This window comes from Mchenga conophoros, linkage group LG1 (assembly GCF_057382185.1).
Source record: "Mchenga conophoros isolate Kocher_MC1m ecotype Shallow Benthic linkage group LG1, M_conophoros_male_GT1.1, whole genome shotgun sequence".
Classification (NCBI taxonomy): Eukaryota; Metazoa; Chordata; class Actinopteri; order Cichliformes; family Cichlidae; genus Mchenga; species Mchenga conophoros.
This window is the reverse complement of record NC_140526.1, coordinates 8970321-8996006: the sequence shown is the minus strand read 5'-3', so window position 1 is coordinate 8996006 and position 25686 is coordinate 8970321. Positions and strand designations below refer to the sequence as shown.

Below are 25686 nucleotides of genomic sequence, written 5' to 3'. Positions count from 1 at the left end.
TGTGCAGACAATTTATCTGAACTGCAACCTCTTCAGGTGTCTGTTCTCCCTGTAAAACTGGCTGCTGTTCCTCCAATTGTCCTTAAACAATTACTTCAGAGTGTTCAGGAGATGACTGTGGCCATTTAAAGAGCAGTTTTCTCAGCTACCATTGTGCAGGCCATCTAAACCATGGGATACAAAGCTCCTAAGTACAGTGTGAGCCAAATAAAGAGGTGGAGAAGGAGGGGGTGGCAGATAAAAGCTGACACCCAATGTATTATAACTCTGCTCTATTAGATATGAGCTTCTGCTCGGTTGAAGCACCATAGCTTAAGGCAAAGATACTGCTTGCTTATTGTGCTTTAGCGAGGGGGCTGGGAACACTGTGTAGCCACTGTGTTCTGTATACAGCACACAGTCTCTCATGCATGATTTAGTAAAGTGAAATTCTTACTTCAATTCCAAGTAGTGATACAGTAGAAGAGATAAAAGGATGTGCTTAGGCTGCAAAACGAATCATAAGACATACACTACTGGTTTGAAAAGATGGCTACTAATCAAAAGAGAGAACTCATTAAGGACATGCTGCTGCCACCTATTAGCTTTGACTCACTTGAGGAAGCTCGTAGCCTCCACCTTCTTTAATTGTTCATGTTGGGAGCCTTTTACTTCATTTGTAGTAATGTCATAGTACTGTGTGCGGATGTGGAGCTCAGCCTTGTTTGTGTCTTCTAACTTTAGAGTACCTCATCTTTACTATATTCCATTTTACATATAGAGCAACCCAGTATCATGGCAGAGCATGTAATAGAAACGCCACTCCACCATGCCTACTTCTAGCTTTGCCTCTCCGAAGTTTGAAATGGTTATGCAGGCAGAAGTTGCAGTAAGCTGCAGTACCAGCAGAGGGAGATATTTTATTTCAAGCCAACATGAAAATAATCACGGGAAAGCATTTAAACAGACATTACAACACATTTACACGTACATACATATTAGCCATTATGTATTTAATCATTCTGGCATAGAAGGACGCTGGAATATACTTCATACCTTCCTTGGTTATTAGTGACTTCTTAGCTTTAATATGTTACCCCCACCCACCTGTACTGCACCACACCAGTACTTCACCTCTTTATTTAATCATAGCTCCCAAAACGACACTTTTGTTCTCCAGTACATAATCATCAGTTTAAAAACATATGCACTGACATTTGATAGGTGTAACTGTGAAGTTGCAACCTTTTTCCTTAGCCTAGTTTGAATTAGTTGCTGCCCAACTACGTCAGACTGAGGAAATTGTTTTTGCTGTGTGACCTCCAAATTCATAAGGCAATGGCAAAATTGCTGCATATCTAAATTTCTAAAGTCAGTACTTAGTATTGCTTAGATGTTCTATTTCTTAAGAATAATTTTTTTATTCTACCGTATAGCTATCTAGGATTGCCTTTTTCCGTTTTGGTGTATTCTACATGTCATTCCATTTCTTTATGTCGTTATACTAAATCTATGAATAATTAGTTTCAAAATTCTTCTAAAATTTCAAATGAATAGTTATTTTACTCAAGTTTATCAAAATTAACAGTAACTCTAAATATCTACAATTTAAAACATTTAAACTTTGGAGCAGTGTGACAAAGTGGCTAGGACTGAATTCATTTGTCACTTGCATATATTGTTATTTTGTGTTCTGTTATCGTATAGTCTATCATAATGCTTTAATGTAAACACAGCATATGTAACCTTGGCGCTACACACTATCCCGGGTCTGTTTGTGGTAGCATTGGGTATATTCATTTCATCTGTGCAAATGTTCTTAAAGCTAAATGTCACTTCATCATTAATTGATTTGAATCTTTCATTTGTTTATGTAGTTTGGTTATACTTACCAATGTGTGTTCCTTTGAGCAGGTCCTATGTGTAAAACAGGTATATGGGAAGGGCCGCCCCAGTACTTCCTGGTTTTTTTGGATATGATGTCATTGATCATGTCAATTGGGTGTAACCAAATGAAGGTGTCTCTTTTGTGTAAAATTGTTTATTTAATTTAAAATAACCTCATGAGTCAGATTAAGTGAAGAGATTGACTTTTCAAACCGTTTAGCTGGGTGAATGAGTTTTATTAAGTGGCAAAATTATTTTATTCTGGTTTCTTTGTCTAGACTGTGTTATTTAGTCTACCCTGTTTTCCCAATGGTAGAGGTTAATGAGGTCAAGGTGTGAGTGGAATTCTATATAAAGCAGGTGAGATTTTGACTACCAGGTTCTTATGTTTTATGAAACAGTTGTTGAAAGGCCATGCCAGAAACTAAAGAACACTTAAAAGAAACCTGAACAGTCTGCAGATGCTGTCTTCCTATCACTTTCCATGCTGCTTATGTTATGCTACCTCACAAGCAGTTAGCAGCTTTGTCTCACAGCAAAAGGTCCTGGTTTCAAATTACATGTTTCATGGTATCCACGTGGAATCACTTTGATTACTCTAACTTTCTTCCACAGTCCAGAGACATGCAAGTGTTAGGTAAACTGGCAATTCTAAATCGGCCATAGGTGTGAACGTGAGTCTAAATGGTGATCCGTCTGCCTGTGTTAGCCCTGCAATAGAGTGATAACCTGTCCAGGGTACTAATTTAATGTCTCAGATTGGCAACATGGCTAAAATAAAATGACACATTAGAAATAATAATATAATATAATAATATTACTAAAATTCATATATAGTTTTATATAAAGAGTATACATTGCATAGTATGGACGTTTTTGTTTTTTTGTTAGTTTAGAAAAAAAAATCCTCCTCAAACTGTGTTGTGCTTTTGTTGAAAAATATTGTTCCTTTAAAGTAATGGTCCACCTCCAACACAGTTTCATACCAGATTTCACAAAGCATCTGGTTCTTGTAATCATTACAAGCTCTTATGGGTCTTGGTTAGATATTTCTCATGAATGTTGAATACTGGCTGTCATAGTTTTTGTGTTTCTACATAATGTGAATGTTTGTCTTGCATGTGTGCTTCCGTGTGTGTCCTGCTTGTCATTGCAAATGCCCGTTTTTTCCACCTGACACCGTGCCTGAAAGCATCTGACAATCAGGGGAATATTAGAGGGTTGGAGAGATTCCACTCTGGCTAAGTGGCTCTTATTGCTGTGGAGTGTGACACCACTCATATTCATAATGATTCACAGTGCTGTTGACACATGATAGTGCAGATAGCCTACTTAGTGGATTACAGTTTCTCTGACTCTGACGCTCTCTGATGGTGATGTTGATTGTATCTCCAAAAAGCTCCCTTGACTGGTTCATCATTTTCTTCGATCAAAAATCTGTGAACATGTCACAAATGACTTTGGTAATTAAAAAAAAAAGATGTCTTTTGATTTCAACTGGAGCATGGTTCTTAAAGTAGTGATTTTGTGAAATCAAAATAAGGTGAAACATCACCCTTTAGTCTCTGAATAAAAATACCAAAGTTAAAATGAAATTCATAGATTTTTCCAACAGCAGTAGAAAAATGTGACTGACACTCTCATTTGGTTGAAACTGTAGCATAAGCCATAGCTGTGCATATGTATGCAGCTGATCTCTTGTTTCTGAAACATGAAGCAGCTTGGTTGTACACGATTAGGACACTCTTCCATCATGGCTGCTTATACCCCAATCTTCTTAACGCTGAGTGCCAAGCACAATGGCACTGGGTCACTTTGCAAGGATAAAGGTTTAACTCATTTAGAAATTGAATATAGAGCCTTGTTCTTGAGGAGGATTGAAAACTGACCATTTGTTCTATGAGATGGAATGAAAAAGGTATTATTTGGGGAACAAATGTTTTTTCTGCTTCTCTCTCCATCTTTTTTTTCCTGCTCCTTAGTGAAACCAAAGCAAATAATATAACAGCTCATACATGCAATCTACTTTCTGATTTGGAATGTGCCTCTGTCTCCCAGTTTGATTGCATGGTGTGTATATCTGCATTATTGTGAGTTCTCCCAGCTTAATCCAGAAGTCAATTCTGCTTATCTGGATGGAGTATTTTCAGTCACTTTGGCAAGGACTGCCTAAAGCTGGCTTCAGTTTCTGAAGCTGAAAAGCAGCCTCACATCATCACACTACTACAACCATGTTTGAGTTGATATCATGTTCTTTGTATGAAATATTGTGTTACTTTTATGCCCGATGTAAGGGGATTCAAACTAACCAAAAATTAAGTGTTTTTCTTGACAGTCCATAGACTATTTCCCTAAAGTCTTGAGGATCATCAAGATGGGTTTTTTTGGCAAATGTGAGATGAGCCTTTGTTTTCTTTTAGCAGCGCAGTGGGATTTGCCTTGGAACTTTCTCATGGATGCCATTTCCCCCCTTATCTCTTTCTTATCAATGAATCATAAACACTCACTAAAGTCAAGTGAGGGCCTCAGTTATTTAGATTTTAAATGAAATGTTATGCTTTTATTGCTTATTCCTATTGCCTAAAGTATTTTAATTTGATTAAATCAATAACTTTGATTTTGACACTACACACCTACTGGTTATCCATTTTTGGATGTGATAATCAAATTCATGACTGTGGATTTGTGACTGGAGCATTTGTCATTACTTTTATTCTGTACTTTAAACAGTTTTTGTCTGTGAAAAAAAACACCTAAAAGGTTTCTGAGAGCTTTTCAAGCCTATTGAGAAAATACAGTGGAACACACACACACACACACACACACAAATCCTAAGAGTAAAGAAGGTTAATATAAAAAATAGCTAATCAGAATATCTAAAAATGGGAAAATATCAGTAAACGTAAAAGCCATACTGGTTAAATCTGTTTTAGGGAAACTACAGACTAACCTGGGCCTTGTTGCTGGACCATCTCTGACAGAGCCTGCTGGTGGATGAAGAGAACCAGACCTCCAGCAGCGAACAGCAGGACAAACCAGAGGGAACAGGGCAGTCTCCTTCTCCGTCCACGCAGGGAGTCCACCACCATCTTCCACTTCATCCACAGCATGATGTAGCACAGTCAGATGCTAATGTAATAAGTTCTGAGGAAAATTAAAGAAAGTGTGAGTATTTTCATTTCTTTGCATCAGTATTGCAGTTAAATCAGTAAATAACACTGATGGAAAATAACATATATTCTCTTAGTTACCATATTTCTGTATATTTAAAATGTGCTCATCCCTTACTAAACCAAAAAATGCAATCAAGTTATTCGTTTTATCAGTGTTAACTAATTAATAGTGTCCATATTATGCAATGTACAGGTTAATAATGTATTGTCAGAGTCGAAAAAATCTGAAACATTTAATCCTTAAAAACCAAAATATTTATTATATAAAACTATACCCACAGTAGCCTCTGTCTCTTTAAACTCCCAGTTCCACCCCCCCCCCCCCCCCCCCCACCCCCCACAATGCTGGTCTTGTTCAAGTACATCAATAAAGAAATAATAATCATGAAAATACACCAAAGGAAGGGATTAACAAAAAAAAACAATAATACAGATTCTTTAAAGTTTGCATTTTTTCTGCATTTTTGCTTCCCACAAGTGCATTTTGCAGGATGCTTCCTTGTGTTGGAGTACTTTTATATGGTGCATTTTAGCCTGGAACCAAACAAATCTGAACACTCATGTTTAATTTGTTCTGGCAGAATACATCTGGCCCCCTCCCGTTCACACAGATTTGCACTAGGCCTTCACCATGCTGGGCCAATCAAAACCATTTATCTAATGTGTGTTGGGCTTGATACAATTACATCCCTGCATGCTATAGTCCATTTACATTTTCATTTTATTTATTTATTTATTCTTATTTTACGCGTTTCATTGCTCTAATTGGTTACAGGTTTATTCAGAAATATCCAAATATCCAGAGGAATTTTGGAATTAGTGTAAGAGCACACCTTGAAAACTAAAACTGACAAGTTCCACAGTAATTCATATTTGGCCTATTTGACAGCTTTTTCTTTTTACTAAAGTAAATTATCTACTTCTTCCTCCATTGGTAAATATCCTTGAACCTTTTTTTAATGAATGCAGCAACAGTCCACATAGACTTTTGTGTCTAATCAGAGTGATGTTTTCCACTATGCAGCCTGAAAATGAAGGTTAATATTGCATTTAAATGAACACAAGATAGAGTCCTATAATTTTAAACCTGATTATAGCACTTATATCAGAATTGTTTGGTGTCTGTGTGCACATCTACAGCATAAGAAGTTCCGCTAGATTACAGACTCACAAAGGCAAAATAAGCCAGGGTATTTATCCACACCCCAAACCCCAGCCTATTCATGTATTTAAGTTAAAAAAAAAAAGTTAATTGAGTCAGACAAATTAATGGTGTTTAGAAATTCAACATGGAGAACACCTAATTCTTCCAAATAAAGAAATCGGTGTTTTGTTTGTAAGGATAGAGTCAAGTAAACACAATTCCAGTTGGACTGGCATGGGCGCAGACCTGTTCTAAGGTCTGTTCACACAGCAGAAAGACCGCGTAGCATCTGTCTTCAAATTAATATGCAAATGAGCTGTGGTACTACTCGAGCATGTGTTGCCATTGCAGAGAACAAAATTGGCTCTATTTGAGGGATGTCAAAAACTTGACTTTCACATTGCACCATGTGCTGATACCAGAACTGAAAACCATAAATGAGTGTCAAAAACCAGTTGTGACACGTGTTTGCTGCAATTCTTTAATATACAAAGATTTCTGTCAAGATTTACCTTTTGTTGATACAGATGATAAAACACATAAATAAAAGAATGCAGCACAAACACGCAAAAGAAACAGAAATCCAGAGGGACTTATAACAATATCTCACTACATAATCAAGGTAACAAACAGTGACAAAGAAGACATCAAAACATCAACTTGGAATGAAAAATGATCAAATATGCAAATAAGAGAAAATACACAGAATGTAGATAGATGCATTTGTGTTTCAAGGGATGGGAAATGTTTTTTGTGTCACAAAAATCTTTAAAAAAAAAAAAAATTGGTCAGGTGAAGTAAGCCTTTACTGAAATGGGCCTTGGCATTTCATCATCAGTGCAGATGCAGCCAGTGATCCATTACTGTTACAACAGTGTTCCACCTAGAGTAGGAGTACTGAACTAATTCAGATGGTGTCCACAAGGGATATTAGGTTTTTCACACACAGGATTTTGGTGCTTCAACACTGATACTGAAACTCTCAAAGGATTCGTCAGCTGTTGGCAAAAGAAAAAAAATGATTGTTTTATATCTTTTTTTTGCATCTGTTTCATGGATTCCAGCTAGGTTTAGCTATGACTTAGGAAAGAGATCTGAATAATAGAAACAAGGAGCCATGTAAGCAAGACATTCAAATATAATATGCAAGCAAATAATCAAATGTGAGTCAATGCTACAGTAATTCAACAGCCAGTAAGATGTCACCATGTTTGCGTGCAAACACACATCTGTAGCGTGAAGTATATGGGTTTGTTTTGTATTGTATACACTACCAGTCAAAAGTTTGTTTTTTCTTTATTTTCATGACTATTTACATTGTAGATTCTCACTAAAGGCATCAAAATTACAAATGAAAACATAGGGAATTATGTAGTAAATAAAAAAAGAGTGAAATAACTTTTATAACGTTTTATATTTTAGATTCTTTAGAATAGTCACCCTGATTACTGCTTTGCACACTCTTGGCATTCTCTCTCAATGAGCTTCAAGTGAGTAGTCGCCTGAAATGGTTTTCCAACAGTTTTGAAGGAGTTCCCAGAGATGCTGAGCACTTGTTGGCCCCTTTGGCCCTCACTCTTCGGTCCATCTCATCCCAAACCATCTCAATTTGGTTTAGGTTAGGTGACTGTGGACGCCAGGCCATCTGGTGCAGCACTTCATTCCTTGTGTTTCTTGGCCCAAACAAATTTCTTCTGCTTGTTCCTTTTCCTTAGTGGTTTCTTAGCAGCTATTTGACCATAAAGGCCTGATTCACACAGTCTCCTCTGAACAGTCGATGTAGAGATGTATCTGCTACTGGAAGTCTGTGTGGCATTTATCTGGGCTCTAATCTGAGGTGTTGTTAACTTGGAATTTCTGAGGTTGGTGACCCTAGCTCTTCCTTTCTCGGGGCGGTCCTCAAATGAGACAAAATATGAAACATATTTAGAGTTATTTATCATTTTTTTCTTTGCCACATAATTCCATATATCTTGCTTCATATATTTAATGCATTCAGTATGTATCTACAATGTGGAAAGTAGTAAAAATAAAGAAACACCATTAAATGAAAAGGTGTGTCCAAACTTTTGACTGGTAATGTATCCATCAGGAAGTGCACACAGCATATAAATCAATCAGTCAGTAAGTCACCACAGGTACTGCTTTAAACAATCAGAACTTTATCTCATTTGTAGTACTATTGCAAATCAGAGTACAGGGTGGGCCATTTATATGGATACACTGTAATAAAATGGGAATGGTTGGTGATATTAAAGTCCTGTTTGTGGCACATTAGTATATGTGAGGGGGCAAACTCCTCAAGATCGGTGGTGACCATAGTGGCCATTTAGAAGTCGGCCATCTTGGATACAACTTTTGTTTTTTCAATAGGAAGAGGGCCATGTGACACATCAAACTTATTGTTAATGTCACAAGAAAAACAATGGTGTGCTTCGTTTCATATAAATGGCCCACCCTGTACTTGTATTGTGGTCAGCAGTGTCATTTTTACCATTTAGGGAACAGAAGGAAACAGAATTATCTTTTAAAAGAGATGTCATAGGAGGCAATACCAGTCTAAGGATGGTATGTATCAAACATGTAACACGACCAGTAGCAAATATTCTTCCAAAGCCCTTAACTTATAGAAAGGTCACTATAGATGACCAGAAAAATTCTAAGCTACATTAAAAATAAAAATTATTGACATGCTGTCAACAACTGCCACTGTAGAGTAAGATAAAAATGATAGGGATACTTTACTTGGACAGATAGCAGCTGAACTGATACTGTTAGGATGCCTGGGTCATCGACCCAGGGTTTTTGAGTTTATGATATTATTTATACCAGGGCTGCCCAATCCCAGACACACAGCTGAATCAAATGAATGGCTTGTTATCAGGCCTTTGCCAAACACGATGGCATGCTGAAGAGGTAATCAAACCATTTGATTCAGCTGTGTTGGAGTAGGGATGCATCTAAAAGCTGCAGGACGGTAGCTCTCGAGGACCGGGATTGGGCACCCCTGATTTATACTGTCTAGTTTTTGGTTTCTTTGAGTTCTGTCTTATGGCTTATGTCTCTGTCTTCTTTAGTTGCTCTGTCTCCCCTATCACCTGCATCCCCTTGTCTAGTTCGCGTCTATGTGTATCTTAAGTTCCTATATCCCCTTGTTCAGTCAGTGTTTGTGTCTGCCCTGTTCCCACGTCTCTGTTCCCTTTGTAGTGCCTGCATGTGAGTCTGTGTCTTTGTTCAGTCTGTGTTATGTGTTTCCTGTTTTACTTTGAAGGTCTCCGTCTTTTCTCAGTGTGTTCAGTTTACGCTTCTTTGGTCTCGTCAGTTCTGATTTGCCCCAGCTGTGTTTCCCTCCTGTTACTCATTTCCTGATTGCTCCCTCTGTGTATTTAAGCCCTGTGTTTCTTAGTGTCTGGGTTGCGATCTACCGTTTTCGTAGCTGTGTGTTCTGTCATTTCTCTAGTTTAAGTTTGTTTTGAGTTTTTTAGTTTTGTTATATTTTGAGTATTAAATTAAAGCCTTCTTTGAGTTCACGTCTGTCTCCGGAGTCTGCACCTTGGGTCCTATTCCTGCCTGCACACAGCCGTCACCTAACAGATACAGCAGTAGAACCCATATCGAAATGAACAACATGACTTCATTTGCATGTGCCTGGGATAAATTAGTTAGATGCCAATCCATGTTTTGGTTTTTATTGACAACACTGGCCTGAATGTTTTTTCATGCCAATCTATAGAGAAACCATGCAAGCAAAGATAAACTGCAAAAAGTGCAATCAAAAGGTGAGAGAATTGTTTTTTCTTTGAATAAGTATTTGTTATTATGGAAAGGCAAGCTTACATTTGACACAGAGGTGTGGAGAGAAATGCATTTTCTGTTTTTTATTTCTTACAATGCGGTGAATGTACTCAAGGGTGCATCATTTCAGTTCAACACAATAGTCTTCCAACACTTGGAGCTTGTATCAAGCTTGTATCATCTCATGCACAAACTGTGAAAGGTGTTTCTAAAAGTTTTCTGTGTGAAGGTGAAGAAATCTTTGTGTATATGGTCGTAATGAAGATGTAAAACTCTGTGCTCAGCGGTTGTGTTATTTAACATTTTCTTCACTTTCATCTTCACAGCAGGAGCAGTGGAGGCAACAAGCGGGTACAAGCAGACGTTTCTGCCATATTAATATATGCTAGAACATTGAGCCAACTGTGAACTCCATACAGTTACCATGCAAATACAGGTTACTGAAAACCTGTATATAACCTGTATAAGTTATTTGCTTCTTCAAAATTTCTTAGTTTTTGCATATTTGTCATGCTTAAATGTTTCAGATTTTTTTTAAAAGTATTATTTAATTTATTAAGGAAAAATCTACAATGACTAATAACCAGAAAAAACACAAAAGGCTCATCTTACGTTTACCCCCCCAAAAAGAAAAGAAAAATGACATATGAGAAAATATTCTGTGGACAAGACAAAAGTAAACACAACGTTTGAGTCCTGTTAAATCTGGTATAAAACTAACTAGCATTTCATAAAAAGGAGATCATACTAACAGTCAAACATCGTGGTGGTAGTGGGATTAACACCATCCTTCCACACAAACTGGTGGCCAAGCTACAAGACCTGGGGCTTCCATACAGCACCTGCATGTGGATCAATAGCTTCCTCTCGGGCCGTAGACAGAGAGTCAGAGTTGGCCATCACACATCCTCAGCCCTGAGTCTCAGCACTGGCTCACCCCAGGGCTGTGTGCTCAGTCCACTGCTCTACTCTCTCTACACACACGACTGCACTCCTCGCCACCACAGCAACATCTTTGTGAAATTTGCAGATGACACCACAGTGGTGGGGCTCATTTCCAAGGGAGACGAGTCTACGTACAGAGACGAGGTGGAGCAGCTGATGTCATGGTGTAAGGCCAATAACCTCCTCCTCAACACTTCAAAAACCAAAGAACTCATAATAGACTTCAGAAGGAAAAAGGCAGAGATCCAACCACTATTCATAAATGGGGACTGTGTAGAAAGGGTGGCAAGCTTCCGCTTCCTGGGAGTCAATATAGAGGAGAACCTTTCCTGGAGTGTGAACACCTCCGAGCTGCTGAAAAAGGCCCAACAGAGACTGTACTTCCTGAGAATTCTCAGGAGGAATAACATCACACAGAGACTGCTGGTGTCCTTCTACAGAGCCACCATTGAGAGTGTTCTAACTTACTGCATATGCATCTGGTACACTAGCTGCACAGGGGCTCAGAGGAAAGCACTCCAAGGGATCATTAACACCGCCCAAAAGATCACTGGCTGCCCTCTCCCCACACTGGAAGTTCTACACAACGCCCACTGTTTTAAAAAGGCCCAAAACATCATAAAAGACACCTCACATCCTGGCCACTCCCTGTTCGAACTGTTGCCCTCAGGCAGATGGTACAGGGCAATCAGAGCAAGGACTAATAGACTCAAACACAGCTGTTATCCAACTGCAATAACACATCTGAATACTACAAAAAAATGTCCATCACGCCACTCTTGTGTTAATCTATGCACGGTCTGAAGCATGTGTGTGGGAATGTATGTGAATGTTTTACTGTTATATCTTATTAGTATTTTAAGTATTCTATTTTATTTATTGAATTTTATTGTTTTATTTATATTTTGATATTGCTAGGGATGATGCAATGATCGGGGACCATTCTTAATTTCGTTGTTCTCATGACAATGACAATAAAGTTTCTGATTCTGATTCTAATTTGGCCTGACCTTAGACCGCTCATGCTCAAAACCCTCCAATGTGGCTAATTTAAAACAATTTTGAAAAGTAAGCCAAATTTCATCCACAGCACTGGAAAGACTCATTGTCAGTTATTGCAAATGCTTGATTGCAGTTCTTGCTGCCAAGGGTGGATGAAGTTATTAGTTAACAGAGCCTGTTAGGTTTGGAGAGCTTTTTCCCTTTGATGAATAAAATCACAATTTCAAAGCTGCACTTTGTGTTTACTTAAGTTATCTTGTTTGATATAAAAATCAGATTATCTGAATCATGTAATTGTGACAAATATGCAAGGAGCTAAAACAAAAATAAATACAAAAAAATCATGAAAGGGCCAAATACTTTTCAGTGGCATTGTGTTTACATTACAAGAAAACTAGTATATGTGGACACACACGCCTATCTATTGTACAAGCTATAAACGATGCAAAGTTGTTTGGTTTTGCTTTTTTTTTTTTTTTTTTTTTTTTTTATTTATTTATTTATTTTTTTAAATCACCAACACTAGTTAATTAGGTAAAGAAGATGATAATGGTTGGGGTTAAAATATATCAATTACCAAAACTTATCTTTCTCACTAATATAAATCTACCCAGTAAGACTAAATGTGATGCCAAGGTGTCAACAGTGCCCCCATATGTGATAAATCCGGTGTTAAACTAGACTCATTGCAGAATTCTGTTAACCTTCACTTTTTAGTGTAAGGTGGGTTTTAAAGCTTATCATTCAACACTTTGTTAAATTAAATCCATCTTCCACTGCATGGAAAAACTAAAATGGTTACCATCCAGCTGACTCAATTTTCATCCTTTACTTACAGAGTTGTGGAAGACTTTATTGGAAGATAGGAAAGCTGAGTTTTTTCAGATGCTATCTTTTTACCTAGTTTTCTAAAGAGGGTTTGACCTTTTATACCTCAGTGTCATTCACACTGCCAGTGTAAAACCACAGAATGTAATCTTATCACAGGAAGTCATTCCAGGTCTTCAATTCCATTTCCATTTTTTTTTTTTTTTTAAGTTTCACCTCATATTTTCATCAGCTTACCTTTGTACAAACTATCGGGGTCAGGTAAACACCTCACTGTTATTTCTGCCTCAATATTTAATAAGTACATAAACTGAAGTTTGATTTTATATCCCAGAGTCCAGTCGACAAAGTGGAAATGGTACATAAAGTTGGCAAAGTGTGAAAAAGCTTACATATGTGTCAATGCTGATTTTAGTAACTTGGGTTTAATTATTTATTTTTTGTGTTACCTAAAGCAAGAGGTTGACCTCAGAGGCCACTTTAACATTGTTAAACTGAGACAATGTCACATAAATCTCTGTTGTGAGAATGTTTTGTGCATTTCAGTTTTACTGTGCAAGTTAAGTGTATTTCTAAGTTAATCCCCAAACTTGATTTACAATAAAAATAAAAAATGAAGAAACAAAGAAACTAATTATCAATTATTATCTATTATAATTCAAGAAAAAACTTAACTCACCACTGTGATACCTGAAACATTTTTCTATTTAAATCAAACCAAATGAAGCTCTTGATTTGGTCCCTTAAAATTATACATACTAATTATATTCACCTTTGGCATCAACTTCTAGAGGCCCGTGACAAATTTTCCTTATTATAATAATTATTTTTTTCCTAACATTGATATTACCCTTTTTGTACAGCAATGTTTGTTTTCACAGAAGCATTATCAACATTTTAGCTAAAATGGTGCCAGAAAAAACAGCAGGTTTTTACCACCATTGAAAAACTTGGGCACAGTGCCTAAACATTTGTTCACAGCTCTGAAGAAAATGAAGAAAAAAGAAAAAGGGCTAATCTCTTTTATATAATTATTAATACTGTAGGATGTGTGTTTATTTTACACTATGATTAAGTGTTTTAAAAGGAAATTCTTTAGAAGGAAATGATTGTTTACTTGCATTATTAGAGTGTAATATTATACCAATGGTCTATTTTTCTTTCGACAGCCTCAAAGAGAAGCAGGAGTGTTTTTATACTGTAAAAAGTAGTGTTTTAATCCTGTGGTTTGGTAATACAATGACTTTCCCCTGCTACTAACATATCCAGTGACTGTGTATGATTTAACTATTATCCTGAGTGATCACCATGATGATGAAACTATTCCAAAAAAATGTAACTAAATAAAACAAAATAAAACAAACTTTTAACATGCTAATTCCACTTTAACTATAAAGCAGAGACGAACTAGGAAAAGACAATGCATTCTCAGCCAGTTTAATCTGAAATAATGAAAAAAAGATGAAAATAAAATCAGTACACCTGTCACAACTTGACACAAACATCTCATTAAGATCAAACAACACTTCATCTGTAACGCACTGCATTTATACTCTGCTTCCAAACAGATGTATATGCCAAGAAATGACACAATGTGTCCCATTTTGTGCAGGGAAAGATTTTATTCTGTGTCAGACCGGTAATGGAGATGATTCTGTGTTTGATGTTCATGTATAATACACATCAAAGACTTTTGCTTTTTAGTTTCAAAATCAAAACTGTGGCAAACACATGTGGTTTACATGCATATAAAGTATTTCACTACTGAGCCATTACTGCAATCTGCTAATGTGAGCACTTTCTCGTAACGAGTTTTGTTCTGCTACAGAATATAGTATTTAATTAGACTAGTAAGGTTTTTACCTTAATATTACATCCATTAAAAGTTTAATGGTGCATGTATATTCTATAGACAGTTACCTAATTGATTAATTACTTCCTTAATCTATATAAAATCAGGCCAATGGGCTCTTTTGGTCCACAGGATTTGAAGTGTCATGCAGCAGTGCCATGTTCTGATTGAAGCTTCAGTTTAAAGTAAGAACATCAGTTACAAGGCAGCTTGGAGCTATTATTCATTCTCTGCTGATGTTACTGTGGAAAAACTGTATGGCAGTATTCTTGTATCTTCTCTTGGTTTGTCGTTACCTCAGTCAATGCAGAGTTTTAAGGTGACTGTGAGCTACTGTTCCTGTGTTCCATCTCCATCAAACTTAAAAGCCTCACACTCTTAGAGTCAGTAACAGTTCAAGAGCTGGGTGTTAACACAGTCAGTTTCTTTCCTGGGCAAAGTTGGTGACCTATGTGGTTGACATATATGTGTATATTGTGTAACAGGGATGATGATGATTTTCAGTGTTTGACTCCAGTCATAAAAAAAAGACTGATTATTTTTTGAAACTGACACTAACATTAAAGGTGCCGTGAGTAATTTTGAAGTTATTTAACAGAAGAAAAATTGGAATATTGGATGGATACTGATTCTTATGTAGTCCTTTTCTACTCTCCCGGAGCACTCAAACTGCTTAAGTCACTGCTAAATTCTGATCAGCTGATTCTGTACAGACTGACAACCTGTCCGGAGTCAACTCTGCATCTCGCCCCATGTAAGCTGGGATACTTTCCAACTGATCCCGAGAGGGTCAGGTGGGAACTTCTCTTCAGATTTGCTGGATTTTATATAGACTGGCCTATAAATGAGCAGTAATCACTGCATGTGAATTTGAAAGCCTCACAACACACACTGGCAAAGAAAGCCGTCCATTTTTATTATCTAAATACTTTAAACTGCTTCCCACTTTACCCACTTTACCGCATTTTAAATGTTCTAGAAAATGTTCCAGGCTATTTCTTATATCTTTCTTGTATAGTCTCTCTAGTGTGACAGTGAGACAGAAAAGTGTTGGCTAGTAAACAAAAAAAAGGGAAGCTGCTGCCAGGCATGCTTCATAAATTAATGATTATCTGCAAGGGAATTTGACAAGCGTATAATGGGAGCTGGTATAGGATCATGTTCAAAGGGCTTCTAATTGTCTTTATTTATGACAGCCGGTGATCTCTAGGATGAATTAATGCACTGTTGTGATGAGCCTTTGCAATCAGCCATCAATCCTGCTAGCTATCTTTCACAGCTGTCTGCTATTAGAAAGGGTCCATAGACATGTTAGGAAGGGTTCCCCTATTCAGCAGCAAGACGGCAAAGTATTTCCACACAATGACCTGACTGATTTGTTTATTCATATAAAAGCAACATGCAGAGGTGCCATTGTCCTAAAATGATAGTGCCAGAACCCTGAATTAATAATTTCAGAATAGATTAAAGCTAGAACGCAAAGTGCAGAATTGTGGATTTTTTCCATCACTACACAAGGGGAAAAATGTCCATGTTGTGATTGTCCTTTTTATTTACATGTTAATTCATCTATATAATTATTGCTTGTTATTTATACTTCTGTTCATCTGCGAATAATCAGCTGCTGCTGAAAATGGCAGTAAAACCTGTCATTTGTACATATTAAACTGACATAGTAAAGCCAACTTCACTGCTATAGATGAGCCCTGTCAGTGGTTGTCTACAAATCTGAGACTTGGAACTGGTGTTCTGAAAAATTTCGAACAAAAACGTGTTACATTAATCTCACTAGGAGATTAATCTAACACCACAGATGTTCCTATGACTTCATTGCAAAAACGAAATAAAGTCAAATGAATAATTTGAACGTATATAATGTACCCATGCCTACTACAGTGGCCACCAAAGCACTGCCACACCAAAAGCACATTCTAACTCAATTAAAAATGAGAAAGCTGTGTGACGGTGACCTGCTACGATGGCCTCAGGATAGATACCAGCTCAGAGCAGAGCAGGTGATGGCAGGTCCAACACAATCAGACATGCTCAAACATAACACATCCTTGTCATATCATGTCACCCCAATAACTGCCAAGGGGCACTACAGTACTCTACTACCCACCTCTCAGATAAGGTTACAGATTAGTTACTATTTATATGTTGGGTCCTACAGCAGCTCACTGACCAGATAAATCACAAGCAAACATATCTATTGAAAACTAGCCGTTTAAAACAATTTATTTTCTTTCAGAAAAAATATTTTTATTTAACCAGTGAGATACTGTTTATTATATTATTGTTCCTCTGTGTCTGTCTTATTTTGTCTTGGATTTTTGTCACCAAGATACTGAAAAATATAAGCCAAATTAAGGAAGCATGATGGAGAGGTAAAACATTGGCAAAGGAAAAACACATTATGTTTTGGTTTTCATTTAGAATTTCAATTTCTTTAAATTGACTGTATTGCTTACAATGTGATCATTAAGTGCTTTTCCGCTTCTATTTGCAAAGTTGCCAATTAAGGTGTTGCTATTTCTCTGGACTGTGTGACATTTTTGTGGTTTCTGTTTTCCAAAAGCTTTCTGGCAGCTCTTTTCCATTTTGAAATTTTCAGTGTAATTAAAGACAAAAACATTTTTCTAGTTTGATTGGGCTTGGGGTCAAAGCTGCAGCCAATTTTCTCTACCAGCAACACACCTGACCCTGATATACCAGACAAATGGCTAATTTGGTAAACAGGCTGTATTATCTGATGCCTTCATTACCATCTAAAACTCATGTAATTACACTTGATGGGCTTTTCTTAGTACAGATGCACTGAAACTTGCCAACAATTCACAGCTAATTAAAAGATATGTGCAGAAGGTCTGTTGTACCGAACAGAATGGCCAGGTGAAACCAGCTGACTTCCATAGCCCATTTTTATCCAAATGTACTTCAGTCAGCAGGTTATAGATCCAAGGGTGGAGACAGGCATACAAATTTTTATGCCTTGACATACTGAGAGACAGATGGTGCAATGCTGGTGCAACTCAGTATTGAGAAGGTATTCCTAATATTTTTAGCCTCTGGACCTGTCAAAGAGGAGCAACTAATCAAGAAGAAGGTTGTGTGAAATCAACTTTACAGACAAAGTCCGAGTTTAATGGAATGTAAAATTCAGTGAAGCAAACACATACGCATCTGCACAACTACACATACAAGTATTTCTCACAGGTCAGACGCTTGTCTCAGTTTGTGACGTGCATCATAGAGATATCATAGACATTGACATATCCTGTATATCCTTTATGGGATGGAACAGTGCAGTAACTTAACCTGTAATTTGCATTAAAAAGATACTGAGATACACACATAGATTGGAGACTAGCTAGTCACTGAATATCTGGGTCCAGAATATCCTAAACAGTTTTTGCCATCATGACTAAAACCAGTTGAACCATATGGAAAAAAGACAATAACACACACTCATCTATTCTGTAAACTACAGTAAACTATGTAAAAAAAAAAAAAAAAAAAAAGGATCACAAATGTGGCCATGACTATAAGCATTCACAACTACATAGGACACCTATTGGTAAAGTCCTGTGAAAAACAAACAAACAAACAAACAAAAAACAAGCAAACTAAAAAAAAAAACTAAAAACAGCCTGTGTTGCTTCCATTGGAAACAAGAAAGTAAGTAGCAGCATTAGTTGATGATCAGCAAGTTTGACCACTTCTATGAAAGTTCTGTGAATTTGCTGGTCTGAAGAATTCTGATGTGTTTAGAAAATGAACATCCCAGCAAACTCACCCCAATGCTCAGAGAAACTGCAAACAAGAGCTGCATTTAAAATTCAACAGGCCTCAGTTAATATTGCCAAGAGAAAGTCTATTTTCTCTAAAAGAACATGATAACACTGTGTAGCTTTGTAAAGTTTCATGTGAAAAATCCACAAAACTTATGGAACAATGTCCTTTGGACAAACAAGCCTAAGTGGAATGTGTCTGAAGTGTCATAGTCCAGGTGTGTGGCTGTAAAATTCCACTGGATGTCTGAGCATCCCTGGTATCTGCCTATGGGCAGGGCCAACAGCCTCCCTCACCTGGTGCTGATTGCCACAGTTTTTCCAAGTGAGTAAGAACAGTAACTAAAGGAAATAATAAAATATATTAAAAAGTTACAAAATGTAACAGAAAAGCTCTAATAAATACAAATAGCTCTAATTATAAATTTCCCATTACAAAACACAAACTTAAATATATGTGGATGACATTGAGCTGTCCTTCATTTCAGATTGACTTGTGACAATGTAATTGTCAAGGCTGGAGTCAGGGTGAATGCACACATTTATCTAAGCTTATGCTATATACTCACACCAAAACATGGAGCATGGAGCAAAATGGTGAAGCGCATTAACCACACATCCTCCCAGAAAGACAGGATAAGTCACTGTACCAAAGAAGCAATAAGCATGCTCATTTATACAATTCCTCATTGCATAATAATTTACATCCCATATGTTAATACACATTTTCAACATAAGTCCTAGTGGAATACTAACCCTGCTCCCTTCTTTTCTTCCTCTTTTTATTGCTTTTTAAAATTTTGTTTTATTTTTTTGCTACTCTATAAAACACTCCCCAAAAACAAATTGCTGCATAATCAATGTCAACAAGGTTACTTCAGGTTCTACTAAAATCTGCAATCTCCATATCCTGTCATGCGATTGCAATCCCTGCCATGCCCTCAACTGAAAACTGGTCCACCTGGTTAAAGGAGAAACTCCCGAACTCCTATGTAGGTTATCAGTCATCCAGGTTGTAGGGGTCTAAGCAGCTCAGTGACAAACTTGAATGTTGAATTGTGTCGGAAACACTGAGGATCAGAGTAGAAAAAATACTTCTAAAAAACATTTCTGTGTTGCTCAAACACTTTTTAAAAATGTCCAATTTTCCAGTTTTACTGGCCATCATACATAGGTCATGAAGACTGTTGCATTAAATATAGCATTTTTTTTTTAAATTGATTAAGTAATTTCAGCAGATTTCAGCAGCTTAATTCCTTAATTGTAAATAGGAATGCATTCGCTTCGCTAATGAAATAGTTTTGCAATCTGCATTTAAAGGTGTACATGTGTCCATGTTTGTATCATCAACATAAAAGAAAAACCTGAAGAAGAAAAAAAATGTTACCACAGAAATCCTCTGCATTTATTTTATTCTCTTTTATTGTATAGTCACCTTGGCTTAAATTCTTTAGCCCCCCAATGGATGCAATCAAGAATTCATTAAACCTCAGTTGTTGTTTTTTTTTTTCAAGCATCCACTAAACCTTGACCTGCTTGGATTTACTGCCTTTAGCTCTTCATGTTCCCACCTAGCTTCACATGTAAATCAATAGTGCTGAATATATTAATCTCCCTCACCTTTTTTTTTTATTGTCAAAGTAGTTTTGCATATTGCCAGGAGGAAGGTCATATAACATCATTCTGATCTGCTAGATACACATCTGCTTTGTTAGATCTTTGGGAGGTTTCTGACGCACACATTTTCTCTGGTTTTACCAGTCTGTTTCATAGAATATAATGATGAGATAATATGATAATGATGAAAATAATATTATATTTTCTTAGCTGCTAAAAGGTAAAAGTTACACGGGAAAGCAAGTTTAGAGAGTAACCACTGAAATAACAAGCATTACAATAATCATTTGCAGCGGCAATGATGGACGTATGGAGTTAATCCCAGAATGAAGTGAAGCGCTGACAGAATTAGATTGTTTCATCTTGGTATTTTATTTTGGTATTCTGTGTGCATTGTGTGTAGAGGTATGTGTTTCTCCCCTTTTTATTTTAATAATTTCTTTGCTTTTGTATTTTTTTCAATGATCTTATTTTATTTTTTCCCTCCTGAGTGATTGTCTTTCCCACACTCATTGTTTTCATATGCGGTTAATTGTTGCCACTTGTGTCCTGCACATGTCCTCTATGAAGACCTAGTCTTATCTTTCCCTTGTCTGTCAAAATGTCTTTTTATGGTCTCTATGTTTCTTGGTTCTCATGCTGGTTACCAGATTGCTATTTTCTGTCTTTCCTTGTGCACTGTTTACGTTAATGCTTTGGACTATGTTTTTTGTGATATTTTGCCTTTTGCCAGTGAAGGCTCATTTGTGATGCAGCTGGAGCCAAACGACAAACTAAAAATCCCAGCTGCATATAAAAATACCCAAACAATGATACACTAAAAACAAGTTGTGTTTCCGTTATTTATTATTTTAACTTTATTGTGTGTAGTATCTCAAAAAAGTATATTTGTAAAGTCCATTTTTGAATAGTATCTGATGCATAAGCTTTGAATAAACACGCCACTATTTGCCACATGCAGCAAACCTTATCTGCCTCTCTGTTTTTAGTTTGAGTCCGCTCAACAACCTTCAGTCCACATGACCTGACAATCTGATAATTCATATGGGGAATTACAGGTACATAAAAAATGCAGACCGTGTGAAATAGGCACATATGGCCTCTGGGTCCTCTTACTACTTTTCTCTTTTACTCATGGGTTGGATTGCACCCTGCTTTGTATTTGTCCTTCAGCTGGATTCTCACTAAATACCTCTAAAGTTCTGATGAATGCACCATGCATGGTTGTGCAGTTACTGCTTTGAGAAAACCTGCCAAACGTAAACACATGCCAAGATACTCAATAGCACCTTTGTACTTGCTCCCAAAGCAGTCTGTGTTTGCAGGATTATATTTTGCAATGAAGACATGTATACACAAGGAGACAAATATACAAACAAAGAGGACTGCAATTTCACCCATGCTATCATTGCTTAATGGTTTAATAACAACTTATAATTATCTAGCAGTGCGTGACCTCATATTCATTTATAGTCTGCAAGATAAGGCCTGAATTTCTATGGACCCTTCCTGGATAGTTTTAACAGATGATCCAATGATTACAGCTGGATACTAAACCAAAAATGGAATCTGATACTGTACCCCAGCCAATGCAAAAGTAGACACACAATTTCAGTATATTGCAATTAATAGCATAGTTTATTAAATAAAAAATAAAAAAATTTTAAATATTAAATATTTGTGCTGTAATTTAATTAAAATAGATAAACTCATTTGTTTCAAATTCATTACAATACAGAAATCCCAATATCTGAAAATTGTGTTTATTTATACACTCAGTACTTGGTTGGCAATCCCTTACTACAAATTACTGCATCAGTGCAGTGTGGCATGGAGATGATCTGCTTGTTGCACAGCTGAGGTGTTGTTGGAGCACAGATTGCTTTGATAGTGGTCCTCAGCTCATCTGCATTGTCGGGTCAATTGTTTCTCACCTGTTGTTGATAATACATCATAGAGTCTCTGTGTGGTTCATTTCAGGCAAGTTGGCTGGCAAATCAAACACAGTAATAACATGGTCAGCAAAACATTTGGTAGTAGTTTTGGCACTGTGGGCAGTGTTGCTGGAAAAGGAAATCAGTAACTCCATAAAGCTTGTCAGCAGATGGAAGCATGGAGTTCTCTAAAAGCTGCATTGACTTTAGAGTTGATAAACACTGTGGAGCAACCTCTACCAACAACAGCAAATGACAAGGCACCCCAAATTCACTGATTAGAAGCGGTGGATATTTGTCATATAGAAAAATAGGGACATTCTAAAATGTTTTCATCTTTAAAGCCATAAAACTACAATCAGGAGTTCAAAGTGCCAATGATTTGTGCCACTGGGGAGTATTTAAAGTCTACAGTTTACTACTGTCAGTTTTTACTACTGAGTCTTAGTAACCCTAAGACTCAGTTTCTGATATGTTAACACAACTTTCAACAAAATACAAATCTTACAAAGAATGATTACTGTTTCCATATCAGAATTGTTACAGAAAAGTCCAGCTAGTTATCAATCTATTCCTAAATTAATGTAACAACAAGGAGCTGAAACATGCTTTAAATAGAGTTTATATCAGATTTTATTAAGTTTCACAAGTTTATTCATAGTTCTTTTTGACAATGTCTTTTATTTCTGATAACATAAATAGCAACTAACAATTGTGGTTCCCTGTGATGGAAATGATAGTTATTTTTTTCGGTCATGTGAAGTTTTTTTGCACTGCCTTGTACTAATCTTACAGATGAATATATATACATGCTCCATTTTTTATAACTAGTCTCGTTCCTCGTAGAAGGTCACCTCCCTTTCTTTAGTCATACAACTTTTAAGTTCCATGCTAGTATTTTTATGTGCTTCATTTTATTTGGCTGAAAAGTACGCTGTGAACTATCCTGTAAATTCCTGTTTCACTATGTGCTGTGTGCGTATGCGCTGCTGGAATCTAGACTCTTGAGTTTTGCCAGAAGGTGGATGAACAGCAGCTCTTTTTAAAGTATCTTTCAAAGTAACATAATCTTTTTGACATTGCCTGCTTTTACTTATATGTATTCATTTCTGTGACAGGATGGCATAGGATTTCAGTGTTTCTTGACAGCTGACTCTGTCAGTGTGGGATGTCCAAGAGTTTCAAATCAGCACATGAGCAGTTAAAAGACATTTGTATGTGTCCCACATAGGAGACATACAAGGAGACTCATTTCTAACTATAATAGAACCATATGGATTAGTGGAGGCAGGTATACTGAAAATAATGTAAAATGAATACTGTATGCTTTAGTTACAATAGCCCACATTAATCACATTAAAATATGCTAGCAGTCACTGACCTCATGAATAGCTAGTGGGAGGACAAAAACACTCATAATGCATCTTTAAACCACCAAGCCCACAAGGACTTCAGAGTTCTTCTCTGTCTCAGTGATGCTTATTGACTTGAACTAAGCTTCACATGCCCTGCATAGGGCCATTTGCAAGTCATGCAATAAATATGCTGCTCTGTTCAATTTGATTGTGATCTATTGGAGGTGTCAACTTTAATCACTGCAATGGTAACTGCAAACAGGAGCTTAGCCAATGCAAGGCACATTACACTTGTTTCAGAGGAAAGATGCACAAATTTCAACGAACACACACCTGCTCACAAAGAGGTGCATGGAAATTTAAAGTAATCGCATAAGAATATTTCTGCTTGTCTGTGTAGATCTTGCAGTGATTCTCAGTGTCTTAAAAGTTAAATAAAATGAGTAATAATCAGTGGTGTGATCTCTTAATAATATTGTTCTAAAAGCTGATTGGATTATAAACAATTAAATAGTCCATATTTTACCCTGCATAAAATATGATGCATGTAAATATACTGTAACGATGGTTAAGTGTTATTGTACAGTGACATGTTGGTGATCTCTGCACACTGTTGTTGTTCCTTTAAGATTCATGTTTGGTTGTGGTACAGGAAGGGGAGGGGGGACCTGGTTGTTTTGGGTGTGTGTGTGCCAGGCTGGAGAGAAGAGTTGTATGAGGGCGCTCTCCCCGGAGTTAGCAACCCGCTTGCTTATGTGCCGAATAAACGGACAAACTGAGACCCAACCGTCTGGTTCTTGTGAATGTTACAATACATTTAGTTGGAAATACACTGAGGATCATAAATAAAATTGAATCTGGAAACAGGAAATTCTAAGAGAAACTAATCCAGAATCTTTCCATATACAGGACAGGATACTGCTTAGGTAAGCCATTATGGTTTTGATATTATTGAAAATATGTCTTTTCTTTGGAGTCTTCCAAATCCTCCTCGGAAAAACTTGCTTCTACTTTAATTACTTTTCTCAACATTCTGAGAGAAGAGCCCTTTTTCCAGCTCTAATAATCTGCTGCCATTAATGGTTCACGCTCTTTTGACTGCAAAGGGTTTTGATAGAAATGTGCTATTTTCAGTTGCTTTCATTATCTCAGTGAAGCAGATTACATGCTACTGTACTACTGTGTTAGAGAAAGTTGTTTTTAGCTACGTCAAAGTGTTAAATTGTTGTCTTGGTTGGTGAGAGAAGTTGTACACAACTGTAAAATGATTACCAAACTGGTCAAAAAAACCCAAAAAATGTCTACATCTTTAATTGGCATCTTAATGTTGTTTTTGTATATTTTTCTCTTCTTCTTGTCTTCATTCTTTTTATGATTGGAAAATTATTTTTTTCTTTTTTCATACACTTGCAATAAAAGATATGGAGTGACTGCTTTATAGAATTTTAGGACACGGTTATTAAATAAAGTTTGGAATTATATTTAATCAATTTAAGTGACTGAATTGAAATGCAGGACACTGCAATTAAATTAAGCACGAAGTAAAAATTAAAATAGGAATTCAAAAAGGTGCAAAAGTAGCATAAAGAGGAAGACAGACAGATGGAGGCCAAATGACACTACATACACACACAAGGAAATTCTGACACAGGTAAAAAACAATTAAACACAGATGAAAGGAGGGAAACACAATGGAGGCACAAACACTGGCCATGCAAAGAGCCTGCTATTGGTAGAGACTAATACAAACAATCAAAGAGATGCAAAAACAAGAAAACACAAGAGAAAAATGTTAACACTAACAAACAAAAGAAAAAAAAAGCAAAACAAACAACAAACCAGGACCATGACAGGGAGAGGTACCAAATCAACCAAGTTCTAACCAAAGCTAATTACCAACACCACTCCCTTAAATGACCATAAAAATAATAATAGTTTTTTTTAACAATTTTTAATTGTAATGTTGTAAAACTAAGTATCTAAAATAAACAACATAAAACAAAGCACAACCTTAATACAAAACACTGGCCGCATGTGTGCATATGCACAACTAGTTAATGTTGTGATCAAAGGCCAAATTTTAACTGAGATTGTAGCAAGTTTTAAAAAAATCCTGATTCTTCTTTAACAGACAGGTAGGGTTTTCTAAAAATTATATTATGAGAGTGCAGTTTGTGCAAAGGAAGCCTTCAAATATCTGTCTCTGCAGATTTCTTCTTTTATACTTTTGGTATTGTGGCAGTACAGTTAGTAAAGTCTGGATATAAAGCAATTTTGCAGCACATGTCCAAATGATGCCCTAAGAATTAGTGATGGGTCGGTCGCAAACGAAACGGCTCTTAGAGCCGACTCTTTGAAGTGAACAACGCGAGCTGGCTCCTTAT

General features: G+C 36.6%; 1 protein-coding gene across 2 annotated transcripts in view; it reads right to left on the bottom strand.

Moving 5' to 3' along the window:
- Positions 1–25686, bottom strand: part of chst8 (carbohydrate (N-acetylgalactosamine 4-0) sulfotransferase 8) — a 173350-nt gene that overhangs the window by 120020 nt on the left and 27644 nt on the right. For both annotated transcript variants that reach the window (XM_085249308.1, XM_085249378.1), the window contains exon 2: positions 4817–5010. In XM_085249308.1, coding sequence (XP_085105434.1) covers positions 4817–4976 — 160 coding nt within the window. In that variant the 5' untranslated portion in view covers positions 4977–5010. The remainder of the gene's footprint in view (positions 1–4816; positions 5011–25686) is intronic.